The sequence below is a fragment of the Dendropsophus ebraccatus genome, chromosome 3 (assembly GCF_027789765.1).
Source record: "Dendropsophus ebraccatus isolate aDenEbr1 chromosome 3, aDenEbr1.pat, whole genome shotgun sequence".
In the NCBI taxonomy this organism is placed as follows: Eukaryota; Metazoa; Chordata; class Amphibia; order Anura; family Hylidae; genus Dendropsophus; species Dendropsophus ebraccatus.
The window spans coordinates 38,842,184-38,857,904 of record NC_091456.1 but is presented as its reverse complement, the minus strand read 5'-3'; the positions used below and the strand labels follow the sequence as shown (position 1 = coordinate 38,857,904).

Sequence of the window (15,721 nt, the reverse complement as noted above, 5' to 3'; positions counted from 1 at the left end):
ACCTGAAACCTACAAGTACTTGAGTGTCACACATGACTTTTTAGGGCAATTGGGGCAGAATGAGCAATAAGTGTTTGATCAGTGGGGGAGCAATTACTGGACCCCCACCTAGTCACAAGATTGCTGTTCATTGCCCCTACTGTTGAATGAAGTGGCAAGTACTGTGCTTGGTTACCTTCATCAGGCATATTAAGTTAAAGTGATACTGGTATCACCCTTGCTCTTGCTTCATTTAATCGGTTAACAGTGTCAACTAGGCGGGGCTTCACGGCAGTTGGGCCCCATCTCCTGGCTAGGAAAAGGGCCCAACTGCCGTGAAGCCCTGTCTAGTCGACACTATCCACTAATAAAATTAAGCTATTTTAGGGTAGCTTCACACACACCGTATGGCAGTGGATTTTATGCTGCGGATCCACAGTAGATTTGATCTAAATAATTGAACACAGCATCAAATCTGCTGTGGATCCTGTATGTGTGAATGCACCCTTAGAGTGGAAAGTTTTATAAAGGTACATATAAAATGTGCAGCATCTAAGCTTGCGGATGGTGCAGAGAACCGCACATAGAGTAAGGGGGTGACAATGTCACTTTTAACTGAGCAGCAGAGTACATGCCTGGCTGCCATTCTTTTCCACCCGGGATACACAGGACCCTGGTTCTTCTGCTCTGTGGGACCTTTGTTGTAGGTGGAAATTCCCTTTTCAATAGAGTGTAACATAACAGACATTAACACCAGCAAAGCAAAATATTTTCAGGTTTATGCAGATAGAAAATTCATTTGTCAACAAAACAGGCTTTTTTTGGCATGAATAATACTCACGAGTTAGTGTGAAGATACTCAAAGGTCAGCTGAGCCCGGTTTAGACTACTGTAGTTTGTAAACGCCATGATTTCAGCTATTCCAGACAAAATGGCTGAAATGCGTGACTCGCTGGGTCCTCAATCGCATGTAATGGACCCCACTGTTTTGTGTACGCCTCAACGAAAAGCTTTTCTAGGTATTAGTGTTTATTGCTGTTGCATCACATCATGTTCACAACCCATTTGTTAGCGACACATCTCCAGTGGCAACGCAAACATCCCCAGAAAGATTTTCTCACTATCTGCAAATAAAAATATAAAATTACCAATCATTTTAATAAAACACCTCCTGTAACACAGTCACATACCCCAGGGGCCATTTTATCAGGTCTTGCAGGTAAAACCTTCTTACATTTAACTGCCTAACAGTATTTCAGTATAAGACATGGAAAACTTGTATACCTGAGTAAAAGAAACCCACCTCACACTAAACAAGGCTTCCTCAGGTAAGTCGGGGTGCCCGAGTCCGCGTCCAGCTAACCTTCCCGATGCCAGACTCTCCTCACATTCTTAAAGCCTAACTCTCACTAACAGCTCGGTTTCCGGCGCGCCTCCCCGCCCCTTCCGCAGTGCGCAAACCTTACTAGTTACCGCCCAAACGTTCATGAACGCGCATCTGAAGGAAGAGGCGAGGCGGCTGTAGCGGCTGACGTGAACACAGGAGGAAAAAAAAAGACACGGAAGTACAGCGGACATCGGTCAAAAACCGGGCATGGGACAACGGTCGCTCCTTACACAAGCTAGAACCTTCATAGAGCGCGTCGTCGCCTCCTGACAACGTGTCTTTAACGAAAGAAAGCAGAGGAGCAAGTCAGAATCTGCGTCACTGGGACTAAACCACGCCCAGCGGCACACGTGACAGACTGAAGACCCCCGGAATGGGGCGGGGGAAATTGGCGCGCTGCGGGGCGGAGTTGAGGCGCGCTCTCGTTTACGGTTCCAGTCAGGCGCGAGTGCTGGGAGTAACGGACTTATCTAGGCTCTCGGTGGCGTGCGAGCTCACTGGAACCGCGTTCGGTTGCGTTAATATTTCTTGAAAGGCCGGCGGCTGTGTGTGTTCTGTAGGCGTGTTTCCCGTGAGGTGATTAAACTACGGATTTGGCGGTTGTTTGTTTGCTTGCTTGTTAGTTATTTTCCGCGCTCTTAATATCGGCTGTCTGTTGTAACCTGCCGGCTATGCTGCCAGCGTGTGAGGGACTCTGTATGTGTTTACATGAGGAACATGGCCGCCGCTGCTGAAGCGGGAGGAGGGGCTGTTGTGAGGGAGATTGTACATGAGGCGTCTCCAGCATAGAGGGCAGTGTCTTTTCTCCTCCCATGTTTTTTTTTTCTTTCCTGGATTAGGTGGACATGTTTTGTAGTATGTGCACAGTATAGAGTACATGGTTATGTTGTGCATTTGAGACAAGCCACTGCCTGTGTTTTCTGTACAGCTCATGGAGAGGATTGCACAGTGTTTTGATGCTTCGGTATACTTGGTCAAAATACACATTGTGGGCCAAACTCTGTAAGTTGCCATTTTTTCCACGAAACTGTCAGTATTTTATCTGTGGTGCTCATCAACATTGAAGCCGTCTGAAGAAAATCAAGAAGCATGCCATGCTGTGGAAGATGACGTTTTCAAACATCATTTTGAGCTTTAAGATGGACCCTGCTTTATGAAAGAATGAGCGAAGCACTCCAAGCATAGGTTTTACAATGAAGAAACATGGAAGACTCCACTGCACATTATAGTCAATACATGTTCGATGATACTAAACTAGTTCTACTTGGCTCTAGGATTGAAGCGCCTTAGGTTTGGTTTGTCATAAGCTCATAACATATATATCTCTTGGTACTTAAAGAAAGTGTCTTGAGAATGAAGTAAGCTCAACTTCTTGGTATTGCTGAATGATTCCTCTACAATATACACCTAAGACAAGCAGAGTGAAGCCAGGCTGACCAAAGTAGCCTTATGAAGATGGAGATACCTGAGCAGAGGAGGAGCATTTTATAACTGCATACCAAAAGTCCAGCCAATGATATGTGAAAAAAAAGAAATGGTACTCCTTGTGTGACTGACATGTACATTTGTCACAGTGAGCACACCAGAAGATGTAATTGATAGTCCAGATGGAATGCCGAAAGTAGATAAAGCTGCTAACTGTGTTCGCCTTTGCTACCCGAACGCCTGATAAGGTGCCATCTCACTTTACAAAACACAATGATTCCTACTTTATTCTTACAAACAGAAGAATGCCTACAGTAACTGAGATCAAAGGATGTCTTAGAAATATTTCTAAGTGTAATGGACAAGAGACTCCATAATTTCTGTGATATTTGAAGGTGTTCTAGATTAGCAGTGTCTGTTAACAGCTGGGCATAATCAGCATCAGAATTCTCAGACTTCCAAGTTCTTCATGCAGCCAGCAAGTTGCCCTGCTGATGTCCATGTGACAAAAAAGCCATACACATGATGTTTTCTTTGTGAGAAAAAAAACAACATTTAACTTATTTAGGTAAGTATTGAGGGACGGTTGTTAGCACACAATAGTGCAGGTAGTGATGGTACTGGTTTCTACCTGTTTGTGATGCTGTACTAAGGTATAAATTGATTAGTAGCACAGTACAGGGGAAGACCGGCGTAAAAGCAAAATGTGTTCAAATTAGACAATGTTGGATTACAAGCAATTAAGACTTAAGAATGCAAAGATTAATTGGCCTTAATGTGGGTAATCAATTGGGCATCTGATCATTTCTATGAACAGGTAGGGTATTGGTATATACTGATTGGGTCATAGTTACTAGTACAAAAGAGGTAAGTATTGTTGCTCTTTTTTTGTACAAGGATTGTACAGCATCAATATTTACGGGTGATATTAAACTTTAAACAAATGTGAGCATTGCATTGTGGTGTTGTAAATGGATCTGCTGAAGTTGGGGGCTTCTGCTGTAAAGTGGCAGGTGAAGTTTTACAGTGATTTAAGGTTATGCACATAGGAAAGGGGAGATTTATTTATGCTAAGATTATTTGCTAAATGGAAAAACCCTCAGTAAAACTGACACAATTTTTTGGCACATTATAGGCCAAGATAAAGGGATGTGTAGCATTTGCACAATTGTTTTCATGCTAGTGCACTTTTCACATGCTGTGCAAAAAAACTGGTTCATGCTCTTAAATTATCACTAGAAGCATGGGCCTTGATAAATATTGCACAATTCTTGTGCCTTTTCTTTTGCTAAACATAAGAGGCTGACAAACTACACCCGGGTCTAACTGGAGTACTGCTGTGCAATATTTTTTGCGCAAAATAAAAATTTGCACATGATAAATCTGACTAAAATAGTAGCTAATATGAACCATGCCCCAAACTAAGCCCCCTTCACAAAAACAATTTGAAAAAAAGGCACAGTCTCCATAAACTGCTATTAAGACTATGTAAATGGTTTAATAAATTCTGCAAAAAAATGCACTGTGAGCATAAACACTTTTTTCACTAAAATAATGGTGCAAGAACAATGATACATATGCCCTATGACACTTTTAGAGTTGGTACATGTCTGAAATGAGCTGAATTTAATAAGGAATGCATTACGGAATAGCAAATCCATGAATAGACTTCATCTGTTGAAAAGATAATGCAAAGATGGTTTGGTAGACCCCCCCTCTCCCCTCCATTATCAATTTTTTTTATTTTCGGAAAACTGATCAAATAACCGTATAAATATATCTAATAGATTTCTTCCATGGTCTATGTATACCTAAGACTAACTAATAAAAAGATTTATTCACTCTCTGGGATCGCCATATTTTGGTCTAAGTTTTCACACCACAAATTGCATTCCCTGTATGTTTTAAACTAGCTTCAGTCAGCTGTATTCATCTATTTATAGTAAACACTCTACAAATAAACCAAAGCATTGCCTCTTCAAACCACACAGTATAACACTATAATAAGACGGCCTCCTTTATATCTAGACAAAAGAGGGTTTTTAAATTAATATAAAAAAGGATTTTTAACTGTTAAAGTGGGGCTATGGATGCATTTATGGAGTGTTAAAATATTACTTATAGTTACTAGATTTGGAGTCAGGAAGGAATTGATAGATTTGTAGTCAGGAAATAATTTTATTCCTCTAATGTTCCTCCCTTTCCAGCCACTTTTGGCATTAAGGATCTGGCTGTATCACTGTATAACTATGTTGTAATAAATTTGTGGCACTTAAGCTTATCCAAGTGATTCTGAGATTGTTTTCTCATGACAAAATGTACATATGCAGCACGGTGGCTCAGTGGTTACAGCGCTGTGGTCCTAGGTTCAAATACCACTAAGGGCAACATCTGCAAAGGGTTTATATGTTCTCCCTTTGTTTACGTGGGTTTCCTCCGGGTACTCTGGTTCTCCCACACCCAAAAACATACAGATTTTAGATTGTGAGCCCTAATGGGGACAGGGACTGAAACTGACTAATTATGTAAACTGCTATGGAATCAGTTGGTGCTATACAAATAAAAGCATTAGATGCACATTCGTAGTACAGTACGTGGTAACAGGCTGCACTATGGACATGTGAATGTGACCAAACCCTTGTGAAAAAGCTTAAAAGGGAACCTGTTACCGGGGACGAGGGCACAGAGCCCGCCCGACCCCTCCGGTGCAGCCCCCTGGAGCCAGTCCTGGTACGAATATATTAGTGCCCGAAGCCGTGCGTGTGCTGTAATCATATTACTTGAGAAGAGTCCGATGCCCATAGAGAATGAATGGAGCAGTCATTCTCTATGGGCATTGGACTCATCTCTGCAGTGTGCGTGCACGGCTTCAGGCGCTGATATCCCGTCGCGGGTCTCATCGGAAAGGGTAAGTATCAGGGGGTTGGGCAGGCTCTGTGCCCACGTCCACGGTTCCCTTTAAATATCATAACAAATTTGCATTTCTCAAGGTTTGAAATTCTCTGCAATTAACAAAGATAGGTGACACAAATGAGAGAATTCACATTGGCAATATGTTTACTCTATGGCTATGTTAACACTGTCAAAGTGACGCCTGTTTTTGTTGGACACCTGTCATTTAATGGCAAATAACATTATTTCAAAATACCCAATGTTTTCAAAATAACATCCTTTTATTTGCTGTTATATGACGCCTTCCACTAAAAAAGGCTGTCATTATGACTGTGTGTTAACATAGCATTATTTGGTAAAGGTCATTTTACTTTTCAGAATTTTAGACGGTTTAGCAGCAAAATTTTAAAATTTCATGTACAGTAACAACAGCAACAATTGTATAGTAACGGGAGCAATGATTATGTACAACAGGAGCTGCAATTGTGTACACTAACAGTTGTGACAATCACACTAACAGGGACAACAATTAGGTACAGTAACAGGAGCCAAGATTATAAATAGCAATGGACCATGGACAAACAGCTACAGTTACAGACAACTGGAGGTACAGTAATGAACGACAATGGAGACTAGTACAGGGCAGCAAGAGGGGACAGTGTAGAGCTACAGACACAGTATTTGTCGGGTCGATATGTGTGTTGTACATTACATTACTATTCCAGCTCTGCTGTTCTCTCCCAGCTTTGAACTTTTCCAACATGCATTGGAGGAGATTGGGGCTAGAAGAGCTACCATACGACAGCCCCTTCTGTCGCTCTAACTGCGATTGGTCGGAGTGACAATATATCCCTGGCTAGATGCTGGGACCTTCATAAAAAAAAGTCACACCAGTCCCACTCCAGGGATTATGGTGTGGAGTGGCATAATGGACGATAGCCAGACCCCACTAAACTTCACCACTTGTACACTAACAGCTCAGCGTTACATTGATTTGTTCCTTAAACCAGCCATTTCTTCAAAATGGGATCACTAGATGATGTCACTCAGACTTAATCTGTTGCAATGTAATTTTGCATGCTGACAGTTTAACTCTTCATGTGGGATGTTGGAAGGGTTAAAGGGAACCAATCACGCCGAAATTGCCCCCATTGATAATGAAGCGTGCTGGTACATCAGCCAGCACGCTTCTCAAACATCCCCCTGTCCCCTCCGTCCCCTCTTTTGTTAGCCCGTAATCTTACTTTTGTGATGTCCCGCGCCGTATGCTAATCAGCCCCAAGTAGTCAAGGTGGGCTGAACTAGTCAAGGTGGGCTGTACTAGTCACGCTCCTGGGCGCTGTAATCACGCCCAGAGGGGCGTGATTCAAAGACCTTCGCTCCGCCGACGTCATCTCTGGCCCGCGTTTACGTCGGCGGCGCGCCGCGTCTTTCGCATGGCGGGAGAAGACGCTGATGTACTGCGCGTGCGCGGCGTGCGGAAGACGACGACGGCGCTTGCGTTCCAACGCCGACGTCTTCCGCACGACGCGCACGCGCAGTACGTCGGCGTCTTCTCCCGCCGTACTTCGCATGCGAAAGACGCGGCGCGCCTTCGACGTGAGCGCGGGCCAGAGATGACGTGGGCGGAGCGAAGGTCTTTGAATCACGCCCCTCTGGGCGTGATTACAGCGCCCAGGACTGTGACTAGTACAGCCCACCTTGACTAGTTCAGCCCACCTTGACTACTTGGGGCTGATTAGCATACGGCACGGGACATCACAAAAGTAAGATTACGGGCTAACAAAAGAGGGGACAGGGGGATGTTTGGGAAGCGTGCTGGCTGATGTACCAGCACGTTTCCTTATCAATGGGGGCAATTTCGGCGTGATTGGTTCCCTTTAACAATGCAGATTAGTAAACTAAACTGGATGGACACAAGTTGTGTGTTTTTTTTTTTTTGCCTTAAACGCATTATTCTTAAGCTAACAGCTGCTCACAGTGGCCACTTTTGGGTGACAATCGTCAGAAAATTAAATGTGAATTAGTTGTGATGCATGATGGCAAACTTTTGTGATCAAAATAATTTATTTTTGTTTAGTTTTGTTTGTTTTTTTTGTCCTGGTTGGCTGAGAAAAAAAATGTTTTTACGTGATCAAATAAATTGTGCCGCCTTGTGTGTGGCATCATACAAAAAACATGTCCACAGCTTCAGAGTCAATGAGTGTTTGCGATAATGAAAAGATGTTTAACCCCTTAATGTCAAAGCCAATTTTCGTTTTTGCACTTTTGCTTTTTCCACTATGTTTGAAAGGCCATAGCGCTTGCATTTTTTCACCTAGAGACCGAAACGAGCCCTTATTTTTTGCGAAACCAATTGTACTTTGCAATGACAGGCATTATTTTTCCATAACATATATGCAGCGAAACTGAAAAAAAAAATCATTTGCGCTGTCAAATAAAAAAAAAAAGGAAATTGTTTTGATTTCGGGGAGTTTTGCATTTACGCCGTTCGCCCTATGGTAAAACTGACTTGTTATGCATGTTCCTCAAGTCGTTACAATTACAACGATATGTAACATGTATAACTTTTATATTATCTGATGGCTTGTAAAAAATTCAAACCATTGTTAACAAATATATGTTCCTTCTCCATTCCCAGGCTTATAACGCTTTTATCCTTTGGTCTATGGGGCTGTGTCAGGTGTCATTTTTTTGCACCATGACATTTACTTTCTATCGGTACCTTGATTGCGCATATGCGACTTTTTGATCACTTATTACATTTTTTCTGGATTTGATGCGACCAAAAATGCGCAATTTTGCACTTTTAAATTTTTTTGCACTTACGCCGTTTACCGTGCGAGATCAGGAATGTGATTAATAGTTCGGGCGATTATGCGTGCGGCGATACTAAATATGTTTATATTTATAAAATGGGAAAAGGGGGGTGATTTGGACTTTTATTAGGGAGGGGATTTTTTATTAATAAAAAAAATTTTTACTTTTATTTTTACTTTAACTAGAAGTCCCCCAGGGGGACTTGTATATAGACAGCACTGATCTCTCATAGAGATCAATGCTGTGTATATACACAGCAAAGATTGATCAGATCGGTCAGATCGGCATTCCGACGCTGAGGCCCGGCACGGGCAGAAGAACGGATCTCCCCCCCCCCCCCCCCCCCCGCAATCGCATCGCGGGGGGAGATCAGTCCCACTAGACACCAGGAATGTGTGGATCTAAGTGCAGCTGTCAGGTTTGACATCTGCACTTAGAGGCTTAATTAGCCGGTGCGGCAACTGGACCCGCGCCGGCTAATAGAGGCACTGCTCGGCTGCACATGTCAGCCAGGATCAGCGCCGTTCAGAGCGGGGTCCTGGCGGACCCTAATAAATTGTCATTATCCCCCTTGATGCTTTATAAAGACCACTATAGTTTTATATGTTGGTAAATTATTTGGTTTAATTGGTGTAAGGCACACATACAAAAAAAAAAAGTAATGCATGGATAACAATGGAATGCTGCTAAAATGCCACATAGGAGTGCAGTATTTCACAAAGGTGAGTACACCCCCCCATATTTTTGTAAATAGATTATTATATCTTTTCATGGGACAACACTAAAGACATGACACTTTGATACAATGTAAAGTAGTTGGTAAAGCTTGTATAACAGTACAAATTAGGTGTGCCCTCAAAATAACTGAACACACAGCTATTAATGTCTAAACCCCTGACAACGAAAATGATTATACTGTGAAAATGGCCAGAGATTGTACCCAAGTAGCCATTTTCCCTTCCTAGTGTTGTAACTTGTTAGTGTTGCAAGGTCTTGGGTATGAATGGTGAGCAGGTGTGTTAAATTGGTATTCTCACTCACTGGTTGCAGGAAGGTCAATATGGCACCTCATGGCTAAGAAGATTGCTAACACCCTTAAACTAAACTGTGACAAAGTGGCCTTGACCATACATCAGTTTAACAAGGCCGGTGCCACTCCGAACAGGCCTTGCCATGGTCGACCAAAGAAGTTGAGAACACGTCCTCTGTGTCAAATCCAGAGGTTGAGTGGTCAGGCCTTCAGTGCTTAGACTATATGCCGCACACTGCATCAAATTGGGCTGCATGACACTTATCCCAGAAGGAAGCCTCTTTTAAAAATAATGCACATGGAAGCATACAAATAGTTTGAAGACAAACAGACTAAGGATATGGATTAAAGGAAGCAGATCCTATGGTCTGTGTCTGATGAGACCAAGATAAATTTATGTATTAGATGGTGCCAGGCATGTATGGTGGCAACCAGGTGAGGCGTACAAATACGCGTTTCTTGCCTACTTTCAGAAACGGATGCAAGGCGGCGGTATTCAAACATAAGGACCCCATCACACACCTCCAAAACAATAACTACCATGCTAAAGAAACAGTACAGGTGTTTGGCTGGCTAAGCATGTCTTCAGACCTAAACCATATTGAGCATCTGTGGGGCATCCTTAAATGGAAGGTGGAGGAGAGCAAGGTCTCTAACAGCAACCAGCTATATGTTGTTGCAGGGGAGTGGAAGAGTATTTCAGTGGCAATCTGTGAAGCTCTAGTAAACTTATTGCCCAAGACAGTTAAGGCAATGCTGGAAAATAATGGTAGCCATACAAAATATTGACACTCAGCACAGTTTGCCCATTTTCACTTAGGGGTGTTCAGTGATCCCTCAAGTTGCAATTGTTGTCCTGGAACCAATTAATATTGTATGTTAAATAAAATATTGTATATTGAGATTAAAACTTTATGGAAAACTGGTTCTGAATCCCCAAAAATGTAAATCGAAAAGTGAAGATTAAAAATAAAAAATAGATAACTATATACATACAACCGTCAGAAAGATCTACTGGAAGCTGTAAACTACTTTCTATGCAGGAGCTTTTCAGGGCCCTTTACAGTTCACATAATAATATTTATTTGTAGTGTTAACAGATTCTGCAGCACTGCAATGCAGTGGTTACAATACATGTACATACATTGCAAAATTAAATAAAATTACAAAAGGAGGGACCTCCTTGCAAGAGCTTACAGACTAGGAGGACTGGGGGTGACACAGGAGGCAGTAAGTGCTTTATTGGCAAATGGTTGAGTCGTTATACATAGAATTGGAAAGTGCCTATGGGTGTTGGGTGAGCCCGTACAGGTACAAAATGCATGGAACTGTCAGAGATATTGTCAGAAAGCTGAGAGGCTGAAGACAGTGGGCCCTGAAGCTAAACCCACCCACTGTTCCTGCCTACTTGCCACAGACTGCCCTAAACGGCCGTGGACAACCACAGAGTCCCTACTCTGTATATGTGCAACACAAAACGGAGACAAACACAATATAGAGAAGTAAACAAGCCAAGTCAGCAACAACTGGCAGCGAGGTACAAAATCAGAAAGAGAACGGATAGTTGGTGGTCTGGCAGAAGGTCGGGTACCAGGCAGAACAACTGCAAGGGAGGCTAGGGCAGGGAACACTGGGATAGAAACAAGGGCAACCAGGGCAATGACTGGCACAGGGTGGAGTCATCACTGTAACAGCTGGAGAGAAAGATGGCTGATGCATTTAAATATACGATATTTAAAGGGAATCTGTTCATGCTGTTCTAACTTGAGAAAGCATGGAATAGAGACAGAGCTATGTTCTACCCAGAAGCTCTGTTGTACAGTGGGGAAAAAAAGTATTTAGTCAGTCACCAATAGTGCACGTTCTCCCACTTAAAAAGATGAGAGGCATCTGTAATTTACATCATAGGTAGACGTCAACTATGAGAGACAAAATGAGAAAACAAATCCAGAAAATCACATTGTCTGATTTTGTAAGAATTTATTTGCAAATTATGGTGGAAAATAAGCATTTGGTCACCTACAAACAATCAAGATTTCTGGCTCTCACAGACCTGTAACTTCTTCTTTAAGAGTCTCCTCTTTCCTCCACTCATTACCTGTAGTAATGGCACCTGTTTAAACTTGTTATCAGTATAAAAAGACACCTGTGCACACCCTCAAACAGTCAGACTCCAAACTCCACTATGGTGAAGACCAAAGAGCTGTCAAAGGACACCAGAAACAAAATTGTAGCCCTGCACCCGGCTGGGAAGACTGAATCAGCAATAGGCAACCAGCTTGAAGTGAAGAAATCAACTGTGGGAGCAATAATTAGAAAATGAAAGACATACAAGACCACTGATAATCTCCCTCGATCTGGGGCTCCACGCAAAATCTTACCCAGTGGGGTCAAAATGATCACAAGAACTGTGAGCAAAAATCCCAGAACCACGCGGGGGGACCTAGTGAATGAACTGCAGAGAGCTGGGACCAATGTAACAAAGCCTACCATCAGTAACACACTACGCCGCCGCGACTCAGATCCTGCAGTGCCAGACATGTCCCACTGCTTAACCCAGTACATGTATTGGGAGAATGTCCTATGGTCTGATGAAACCAAAGTGGAACTGTTTGGTAGAAACACAACTTGTCGTGTTTGGAGGAAAAAGAATACTGAGTTGCATCCATCAAACACCATACCTACTGTAAAGCATGAGGGTGGAAACATCATGCTTTGGGGCTGTTTCTCTGCAAAGGGGCCAGGACGACTTATCCGGGTACATGAAAGAATGAATGGGGCCATGTATCGTGAGATTGAGTACAAACCTCCTTCCATCAGCAAGGTTATTGAAGATGAAACGTGGCTGGGTCTTTCAACATGCCAATGATCCAAAGCACACCGCCAGGGCAACGAAGGAGTGGCTTTGTAAGAAGCATTTCAAGGTCCTGGAGTGGCCTAGCCAGTCTCCAGATCTCAACCCTATAGAAAACCTTTGGAGAGAGTTGAAAGTTGCCAAGCGACAGCCCCAAAACATCACTGCTCTAGAGGAGATCTGCATGGAGGAATGGGCCAACATACCAACAACAGTGTGTGCCAACCTTGTGAAAACTTAAAGAAAACGTTTGACCTCTGTCATTGCCAACAAAGGATATATAACAAAGTATTGAGATGAAATTTTGTTACTGACCAAATACTTATTTTCCACCATAATTTGCAAATAAATTCTTACAAAAATCAGACAATGTGATTTTCTGGATTTGTTTTCTCATTTTGTCTCCCATAGTTGAGGTCTACATATGGTGTCAATTACAGGCCTCTCTCATCTTTTAAAGTGGTGGAACTTGAACTATTGGTGACTGACTAAATACTTTTTTTCCCCACTGTAGATGTATAAGTCTGGATGACAACGGTGGTGTTCTTTATCATGAAGTACAAACCTATAGAAAGACAACTGAACCTCCATAACTAATTTGCCATACAAAAAATACTTTATTGCATAAAAGACATACATAGAAAATCATACAGTGGACTGCGACTGAAAAATACATTAAAACCAACAAAGAAAACATACACATGAGGGGTGCTACTGTCAGGCAATATGTGGAGGGAAGGTCAGGGGTACAATATAATTCATCGGTATATTACCGTAGATCAACCCTTAAAACAACTCCATCATAGAAAACATAATCATACACAATACATTATCTTACCCAAATGTGGGTGATGTGCCAGCCGGACAGTTGCCCCCACCCCAACGCACGTTTCGGTGAGCAACCTTTATCAAGGGGTACTGACTAGTTGGAAGGCCCTGATATAAATACCCATATGCCAAAATATGGCGTCCAACCCGCTAAAACCCCCGGCAGGTGGAATTAATAATTACACATACCATGTCGAGCACGAGTCAATACATGCGTCACTCGCCGCTTCATATGCGTGATCATGTGATCATCGCATCAGTGCGACGCCAATACGTCATCAACGCGCGCTGATGCAAATGCGTCTATGCGCTGAAGAGGCCGAGTCACGTGACAAAGTCACACGACCGGACCACATGACTCGCTGCCAACGCAAGGTCTAAAGAGTATGCGCATGCGCAGCATATCACAGGCAGATAAACAATCAGACGGTAAAAAGAATCAAAACACCCGATATCTACGAAGAATATTACTTAACTTAATCTATAAACGCTAAATAGATACACCACATACTCTAAAGTCAAAATTAATACCCATAATACAGTTACATATAAACCATACAAAACCGCAATATTGCCATCTAGTGGTCACAACTATCATTGCATGTCAGTAATGTTCTATGGAGGAAATTAAAATAGAATCATAATAAATAAAGACAGTGATATAGATTAAAAAGTAATAAATAATAAATAATAAATAATAATTACAAAAGCTTATTAGTTTAATATGTTTATCAGATCAAATTGTATGTGTCCAAAACGAATAAATAAGTAGATAAATAAATAATATAACTATCCCTAAGGTAACAAAAATGTCAGTATATTTAAAGTAATATCCAAAAGAGGGGGAATTAATGTAGGAGAGAAATTGATGCTGGAAATTAAAAGTGGAAAACAGTGATACACAAACATGCAAAAAACTGTGAATGAAAAAATACTAATATATGCAAATAAATGCATAAAGTGCAAAATAAGTGCAGTGAAGAAGTGCTCAGTGCTGTGTGACAACAATTGTGAAAGTGGTGTGCACAAAGTAAATTGGATAATACTTGACCATATATCGATATATACATAAAGTTCTTCCAAAGAACCACCTTAAACCTACATATAATCATAAAATACACACTACGTAATACTAGTGACCGTATTACTTAATACTAGTGACCATGTATATATTTAAGCAGCATAGTGAATAAATAAAATTGTCATAAAACCACATATGATTGATGTAACCGTGTTTAGTTCATGATGATATATAAAGTGCAATGTGCTATGTCCATAACAATAATTCCCGAGCTTTGGAGACTGATACCTATGCTGGGGTATAATAAACATATGAAAAAACATCTTAATAAAAAAGTCCATAGTGATGAAATTCTAGATTTCCTCCAGAAGCAGAAGAGATGAAGGTGTATCCGGAAAAACGGGGTGCGGGACTGGACGACCATATCCAACAAGGGCACTATAGAAATTGAGTCAGAAACAAGGAAAAACGTTAAAAATTTAATTACAGAAAGCTGAATTAGATAAACCTCTCAACCCAGGAAAACATCCTCATACATAAGAAATATTATAACCATATAATCAGCCAAACAAGGAAAGAGAAGACAAAAAAAAAAAACAATAAAATAATTTGCATAATAAAAACTGGACCTACTTACAAGTAGAGCAGTCAGAGAAACGGTGCAAAGCTCAAGTTCTCATTAAGTCCCTTTGGAAAGACTGTCTTAAGTTTCCAAATCCATCGGCTTTCTCTTTGTGCAAGAAGTTTGGCATAGTTTCCCCCCCTAATCCCTACATGTATCCTGTCGATCCCCTTCACCCGAAGACCAGTAGGGTCACAATTGTGGAATCTCCAGAAGTGTCTTGCCACTGGCTTCAAACCCTCCGCACTGACTTCATCTGCTGCTCGCAAAATATCCCTCACATGTTCTCTTACTCTTATCTTCAGTTCTCTTGTTGTCAAACCGACATAGATTTTCCCACATGGGCAGGTAGCATGATATACCACCATTCTGGTAGAACAAGTGATCTGATGGGTGATCTTATATTTATTTTGGCCTGAACTATCCACAAATTCATTGGTTTTTTCCATATTAGGACATGCTATACACTTGCCACAGGGAGAGGAGCCCCATTTTGGGCCCTTAGAGCCAAAAATCTTACCCTCTACTCGTGGCAGATATTCACTTTTTACAAGAATGTCCCGAAGGTTCTTCGCTCGTCTTGCGGTAATTGCTGGTTGGGGTGGTACGTATGTACGTAAAATGGGATCTGCGAGTAAGATAGACCAATGTTTAGTGAGGCATCGTCTCATTTCTTCCCACTGGTTATTGTAATCAGTGAAAAACCTTACTACGTTGTTTTGAGAGTTACTTTTAGATGCTGTTGTTAGAAGATCACGTCTCTGAGTGTTTTTAGCCCGTAGGTATGCCCGTTTGAGAGATCGCCGGCTGTATCCACGTTTTAGAAAGCGCTCTCGTAATTCAGATGCCTGTTTCTCAAAATC

At 41.8% G+C, this 15,721-nt stretch overlaps 1 protein-coding gene across 6 annotated transcripts in view; it reads right to left on the bottom strand.

The window, feature by feature from the left end:
* The window catches only part of MORC2 (MORC family CW-type zinc finger 2), a 41,332-nt gene extending 39,285 nt beyond the window's left edge, over positions 1-2,047 (bottom strand). The window contains exons 1-2 of one of the 6 annotated variants that reach the window (XM_069961506.1): positions 1,283-2,047; positions 821-1,103 (exon numbers count right to left, since the gene is read on the bottom strand). In XM_069961506.1, coding sequence (XP_069817607.1) covers positions 821-888 — 68 coding nt within the window. In that variant the 5' untranslated portion in view covers positions 889-1,103; positions 1,283-2,047. The remainder of the gene's footprint in view (positions 1-820; positions 1,104-1,282) is intronic. The other 5 variants (XM_069961501.1, XM_069961502.1, XM_069961504.1 and 2 more) reach the window with 5 other exon arrangements.
* Positions 2,048-15,721: the final 13,674 nt, after the last annotated feature.